At 41.2% G+C, this 7,312-nt stretch overlaps 1 protein-coding gene and 1 long non-coding RNA gene across 2 annotated transcripts in view; one reads left to right on the top strand and one right to left on the bottom strand.

Moving 5' to 3' along the window:
- Positions 1-7,312, top strand: part of LOC139364060 (uncharacterized) — a 57,260-nt gene that overhangs the window by 2,113 nt on the left and 47,835 nt on the right. The window lies entirely within an intron of this gene.
- LOC105497473 (BTB domain containing 1) overlaps positions 3,019-7,312 on the bottom strand; it is a 58,056-nt gene continuing 53,762 nt past the window's right edge. The window contains exons 7-8 of the mRNA XM_011768586.2: positions 5,270-5,416; positions 3,019-4,792 (exon numbers count right to left, since the gene is read on the bottom strand). Of these exons, the coding sequence (XP_011766888.2) occupies positions 4,634-4,792; positions 5,270-5,416 (306 nt within the window). The 3' untranslated portion in view covers positions 3,019-4,633. The remainder of the gene's footprint in view (positions 4,793-5,269; positions 5,417-7,312) is intronic.

Below are 7,312 nucleotides of genomic sequence, written 5' to 3' on the forward strand. Positions count from 1 at the left end.
TAAAATTTCTTTTTTTGGCCCCAGTGCTACTACCAAAGCAGTCAGGAAGTTGAAGGTAAGGCAGACAACTGGATTGATTTAGGTATATATAAGTGTGTTGAAGGTTATTGATGAAATTGTTAAAGTGATTAAAGACCAAAGGTGGAGAGGGGTTGAGGGAGACCAAAAATAGAGTCTAACTGGGTAGAGAAGGAAGAAGAAAAGAACAGAGAGGACAAGGGGCTGCAGTCTTCAGGTTCAGTAACGGGTGTAACTGGAATGTGAGAGCTGGAAGAAACACCAAATGTTGTGGCCAAAGAGTGGGCTGTCTGAATTTACTATTTCAGATGTAGAGCAGTTCCACATCATGATAGGGTATACGGTGTGGCCATGATAAGGAATGGTGAAGTTTGCTTGAGGTAAAGAAGAAACTGGAAACCTAGGTGTGGCTGGGTTGTCCACATGGCCACTGAGGCCATGCAGTATAAAGGCTTGAGCAGAAGAAAGTGAGCCAGGTGTTAAACCAAAACCATATTTCCCTTCTTTGAAATCAGTTAAGAATTGAGGCACAAAAGCAGAACCAGCATTATATAGCAGTCATTTGTAGACTCTGCTTTGGGTGAAGTCACGTCAGCCTCAATTAGAGATTTGGCAGTTGTCATGGAAATAAAGGGGGCATCTGTGAAGGTGAGTTATGATGGCATCTGGCTAGATGGGTGAAGAGAGCGAAGAGGTGCCTTGCAGTGAACCATTCAGCCTTTCCCACACGTGAGTCAGGAGTAGGCGGTATGAGGACTTCATCGCACCAGCAAGGAAAAGAAAAGCCATCCACCCCATGTCCACCTGACTTGTTGCTCCTGCCCACATCCCTGCCTCTTGAAGGGAGAGAGAGGCAGAGTGGGAAGACATACTGCCTAACGGTGAGGGAAAACACAGAGACTGATTCAAATGGCAGGAAACCCCTTGTAAATGTTTGTGGTGGTTCACATTTTATTGAGACAGGATCTTGCCATGTTGCTCAGGCTGGTCTCATGCTCTTGGATTCAAGCAACGCTCCTGCCTCAGCTTCCTCAGTAGCTGCATAACTACAGGACTCACTTTATCGTGTTTTAAATAGAGTTCCACTTAAAAACTCGCAATGGAGAAACAGGAAAAGGGATTTTTAAAAGCATATAAACTAGGTGTATGTGAATAAATACACCGTGCAGCTCTGGGGCTGGCTGTTGGGGCTGGGACTGCAAAGGTACCATCCTTCTTGTGAAGGATGTGTTTTTTCTAATTGGGGGACAATTCCAGGTCTTGAATCTGGATGACTAGAACAGCAAGTAGTACTAAAGTGGTTTGAAGAAGCACTAAAAAGTAGGACGTTTTAAACACATTGCATGTAACATATCTCATTGAAGACCTTGCTCTCTTTAATGTCTTACAAGTTTATTCCCATGTTAAAAATAATTTTAAAAGGCCAGGCACAGTGACTCACACCTGTAATCCCAGCACTTTGGGAGGCCGAGGCAGGCGGATCACGAAGTCAGGAGATCGAGACCATCCTGGCTAACATGGTGAAACCCCGTCTCTACTAAAAATACAAAAAACTAGCCGGGCATGGTGGTGGGCACCTGTAGTCCCAGCTACTCAGGAGGCTGAGGCAGGAGAATGGCGTAAACCCCAGAGGCGGAGCTTGCAGTGAGCCGAGATTGCGCCACTGCACTCCAGCCTGGGCGACAGAGCGAGACTGTGTCTCCAAAAAATAATAATAATAATTAAAAAAAAAAAAAAACTATAGGTACTACTGTCAACACTCTGATAATGCAAGGAATCTCAATTTGTTGGGTAGATACTGGAATATCACACTTTCTTAAAACAGAAAGTATATTTTATAGTAGATAGTCAAATATCTTTTTGGGTGTCACTGCAAAGTTTGAGAATGGTGACATGTTATTTTTGAACCCTGCAAAATATTTTCTCAACTCTGTAAATGGGTTTAAATTCCACCTCCCACCACTTGATAAACTTTTTTTTTCCTGCCCTGACAGGGTCTTGCTTTATCACCCAGGCTGGAGTGCAGTGGTGCTATCATAATTCACTGTAATCTTGGACCCCTGGGCTCAACCAATCCTCCCCTCAACCTCCCAAGCAGCTACAACTATAGGCACGTGCCACCACAACCCAGCTAATTTTATTTTTCAGAGACAGGGTCTATGTTGCCCAGGCTGGTCTTGAACTCGTGGCCTCAAGTGATCCTTCTGTCTCAGCCTCTCAAAGTGCTGGGATTACAGGTGTGAGCCACCATGCCCAGCCTAGCTGACCTTTTAATTTGCCCGTGAAATGGGTACTTACCTCATACTGATGCTGTGAGAAACAAATAAGAATGTAGTCAAGTACTTATTGCAGAGCCTAGTACATAGTAGTCACTTGGGTAGTTATTATTAATAAACAGCTGTAAGATGATAGTCACATTCTAACAGTAAGATTATTTATTGGATTCTCCCACATTCATCCTCCACCTCCTGAGATTAGAACAGGGGAGAAAAACCTGAGACCACAAGAAGTGATCAAGAAACAAAAGGCAGCGGCAGTTATCGCTGCAGTTCCTATGAACTGCTTTAAGTCAGCAGTGAGGTATTTGTATTTTGTATTGCATTACTCCCATAAAGTTAAACTCAATTAACTAGAACCTCTGTTCCAAAATGGTGTTTATAGCCAGGCGTGGTGGCTCACGCCCGTAATCCCAGCACTCTGAGAGGCCAAGGCAGCTGAGGTCAGTTCGAGACCAGCCTGGCCAACATAGTGAAGCTCCGTCCCTACTAAAAATACAAAAGTTAGCTGGGCATGGTGGTGGGCGCCTATAATCCCAGCTACTCTGGAGGCTGAGGCCGCAGAATTGCTTGAATCCAGGAGGTGGAAGATGCAGTGAGCTGAGATCACACCACTGCCCTCCAGCCTTGGCAACAGAGCGAGACTCCATCTCAAAAAACAAACAAAAAATCAAAATGCTGTTTATATTCACTTTTAGAAGAAAAAGCAAATGACAAAAAAGGGTTACATATATATATTTATTTTTAAAAATTCCAGGGGATGTCCCAAAGTTAGTAAACAGTTCTGTTTCTTGTCCTTTCTATGGCTGATGCAGTTTCAATTGTTCAGTTCAACAGAAAGGTCATTTGAAAGGTCTCCACCGTCAAGAAACACTTACTCATCTCTGGCATATCGTATTTTTTAAGGCAGAAGTATTTTGTATAATGGTTACTACAGAGTGTTTACTGGTTAATTTTTAGTTAACCAGAACCACGCATCCCATAGATATTCCATTTAACTGAGGTTTATATCCATAAGAGCATTACCACAGAAAAATTTCCCTTTAGCAATTTCAGGAGACCTCAGCCACCAATATACCTACCTTCTTGACAATATAAAGTGAAAGATTGCTTTGGATGAAAAATTTTTATATATTATTTAGAAAAAATTAAATTGATACTTAAAAGAATTTTGATTTTTAATCACCTTCCACAACGATTTGATATATCTTAAACTCCACTTACATTTTTTATAAGAGAATCACTTTCAAGGGAAAAAACGAATCTTACTATATTTTAAAAATCTGCTTTATAAAAAAGCATATATATGTCAATCTGCCAGATATACTTCCTATCCCCAACACAGCTGTAACAGTGACTAATAGGGTCATGATCATGAAGCAAATTTTACTTCCTAGATAGAAATGTGTAGGTGGCAGAAAGTGTATTTTTCAGCAGGAGTGATTCTGTTGGATCTCTTTACAATATCAGAGCAGTTGTTAGAAATGTTAGTATTTTATTCGGTTTCTTGCTGTGCAGGATTTTCACAATGTTGAAGTGATGTCTATTCACCCAGTCATCACCGTCATCGTCTCAGTCTTGGGAACCATCAGCAGTGTCCCCCACACAGAGAGACAGGTATAGTGGTGCAGTTTAGTGACAGAGAATCCAGTCTTAGATCCTGTTTATATCACATTTTTGTGAATTTACACAAAATTCCATTTATAGCTTTAAAACTGTACTACATAACACATTACTACTACAAAATATCCTTCTCTGTAAATGCACTGAAAATTTTCTTGGGCATTTTATTAGGCCTTTTTTAAGCATTATTACAAATGCTAACAACTAGATAGTTCAAACCCCCAAATATAAAGTCAGCTTCTTAATTTTCTGAAATTTAGTTAATACGAATTCTGTAGGAATACTGACCCATCTCTTTTCATCCAACCTTCAAAACAGTTAATTAAGCCTATTTGCCCATCTCAATTAACCTTCAAAATAGTTAAAAACAAACCCAAACTAGCTATATATAACAAGAATCTTTCAATTTCCAAACTATTGAAAGACCCTAAGTCAGCCAATCTATGAAATTATACAAGATGAAGCTGAAAAGGCTGTGCTTTTTTTTTTTAACCATTAAACCCAGTTCTTTTCTCCTAAAGTTGTAAGAAAATGGAAAATCTGTTTTTAAATCATGCAAAGATTTAAATAAACATTTTTCTATCTCCTCTAAGAAACTGTTTCTTATCTTACGATTATAAATATTCATAACACTCAAACTACTTTTTTGTGGCCATTTATGTTTTTGACACTAGATTGTATGGTACTATTTTGCCAAGATGTAGTATAATGCTAAATTATGTATAAAATATGATTTCTGGAATTTGTCCATCTTCTATTGAAGTGCCATTATTATTGCCTGGGGAACTAAAAAAGAAAAAAACAGTCTTGCTTGCAGCAGGTGTCTCATGCACTACTTTCTTCAATCCTTTTGTGCCATAGTGGGAATCTGGACCCTAAATGAGAACAAAAGGTTCCTTAGTAATTTTCATTTAATAAGCACTCAGTTTAATGTGGTGTTTTAATTAATGTTATATTACATTACACTATCACTCCTATATACAATTTTATGATATCATTTAGAAAAAAATGAAGTTTTTACCAAAAAACTAATTAATGAATAAAAATACTGAATGTAGAGCCCAGCTATTAGAGAATAGTGAAAAGATTTTTTAAAAATTACTTTTATTTTCTGCCAAACATTCAACCTGCTTACTGAAACAAAGGGCTACTTCTTAGGAAGACCTATTTCCTTTAGAACAGAGCTGTGGGGAGAAGCACTTCTTTTCAGAAGGCAGTGGAATATTTTAAGTACCAGCTTCTTTTCCCCGCTCTTTATAAATGGCTCAGCTGTCAGTGACTCCCAGCTTCTAAAACACACTTTCTGCAACATTCAAGAGGAAACCATCTGGAACATCGTGCATGATTCTTACTTTGAGTGTTGCACATGCTGTGTAGCACACATTGGGCAGGATCTCTATGGGTTCCTTGAACATGACCCTGAACGTGTTAGCCGTCCCATCACAACTAAAGCCGGTATCGTTCTGTCCCAGCGTTTGTTTTTTCTCATATTCAATGATCTGTAATTTTTAAGAGACAAGTTACATTTAAGTTAAACCAAATGAAGCAAACTACAGAATAATATGAAGCCCTTAGGCATCTCTGTGTGTGTGTGTGTGTGTGTGTGTGTGTGTGTGTGTGTGTGTGTGTTTTAAACAGACTCTCACTCTGTTGCCCGGTCTGGAGTGCAGTGGTGGGATCTCAGCTCACTGAAACCTCCACTTCCCAGGTTGAAGCAATTTTTGTGCCTCAGCCTCCTGAGTAGCTGGGATTACAGGTGTGCACCACCACACCTGGCTAATTTTTTTGTATTTTTAGTAGAGACAGGGTTTCACCATGTTGGCCAGTCTGGTCTCCAACTCCTGGTCTCAAGTGATCTGCCCACCTTAGCCTCCCAAAGTGCTGGAATTACAGTCTTGAGCCACTGCACCCAGCCCTAATTTTTCATTTTTTTGTGTGTGGCGATGGGATCATGTTCTGTTGCCCAGACGGTTTCTATTATTTTACTCATAGTATTTATACTTCATCTTTTTTTCTTAAATTATATTTTATGTTCTAGGGTACATATGCACAACGTGCAGGTTTGTTATGTATGAATACATGTGCCATGTTGGTGTGCTGCACCCATTAACTCGTCATTTACATTAGGTATATCTCCTAATGCTATCCCTCCCCCCTCACCCCACAACAGGCCCTGGGGTGTGATGTTCCCCTTCCTGTGTCCAAGTGTTCTCATTGTTCAATTCCCACCTATGAGTGAGAACATGCGGTGTTTGGTTTTCTGTTCTTTTTTTTTTTTTTTTTTTTTTGAGACGGAGTCTCACGCTGTTGCCCAGGCTGGAGTGCAGTGGCGCGATCTCGGCTCACTGCAAGCTCCGCCTCCTGGGTTCACGCCATTCTCCTGCCTCAGCCTCCTGAGTAGCTAGGACTACAGGCGCCCGCCACCGCGCCCGGCTAACTTTTTGTATTTTTAGTAGAGACGGGGTTTCACTGTGGTCTCGATCTCCTGACCTTGTGATCCGCCCGCCTCGGCCTCCCAAAGTGCTGGGATTACAGGCTTGAGCCACCGCGCCCGGCTGGTTTTCTGTTCTTGCGATAGTTTGCTGAGAATGATGGTTTCCAGCTGCATCCATGTCCCTACAAAGGACATGAACTCATCCTTTTTTATGCTGCATAGTATTCCATGGTGTATATGTGCCTCTTAATCCAGTCTGTCATTGATGGACATCTGGGTTGGTTCCAAGTCTTTGCTATTGTGAATAGTGCCACAATAAACATATGTGTGCATGTGTCTTTATAGCAGCATGATTTATAATGCTTTGGGTATATACCCAGTAATGGGATGGCTGGTACACTTCATCATTTTAATGTACCTATAATCCTGATGCCCTCCCTCAGTTTGTACACAAGGAGTCTGGTGTCTTCTTTTTTTTTTTTTTTTTTTAAGACGGAGTCTCACTCTGTAGCCCAGGCTGGAAGGCAGTGGCGTGATCTTGGCTCACTGCAATGTCTGCCTCCCAGGTCCCGGTTCAAGCAATTCTCCTGCCTGAGCCTCCCAAGTAGCTGGGATTACAGGCATGCACCACCATGCCCAGCTAATTTTTTTGTATTTTTAGGAGAGACGGGGTTTCAACATGTTGGCCAGGCTGGTCTCAAACTCCTGACCTCGTGATCCACTCTCCTTGGCCTCCCAAAGTGCTGGGATTACAGGTGTGAGCCACCGCACCAGGCCGAGTCTGGTGACTTCTGTAATACATAATATAAGAGTGAGGTTCCACAATCAGCGGCTGACAGTGGGGAACTTGCGCCTTCCTGGACCTGCCGATTATCCAGCTTGCTTAAGTGGGTTCATGGGGTCTACTGAATAGGATCTTAACAATATGTTAAAAAAGTATATAAAGTACAATGGGGAGTGA

This window comes from Macaca nemestrina, chromosome 7 (genome assembly GCF_043159975.1).
Source record: "Macaca nemestrina isolate mMacNem1 chromosome 7, mMacNem.hap1, whole genome shotgun sequence".
Lineage (NCBI taxonomy): Eukaryota > Metazoa > Chordata > Mammalia > Primates > Cercopithecidae > Macaca > Macaca nemestrina.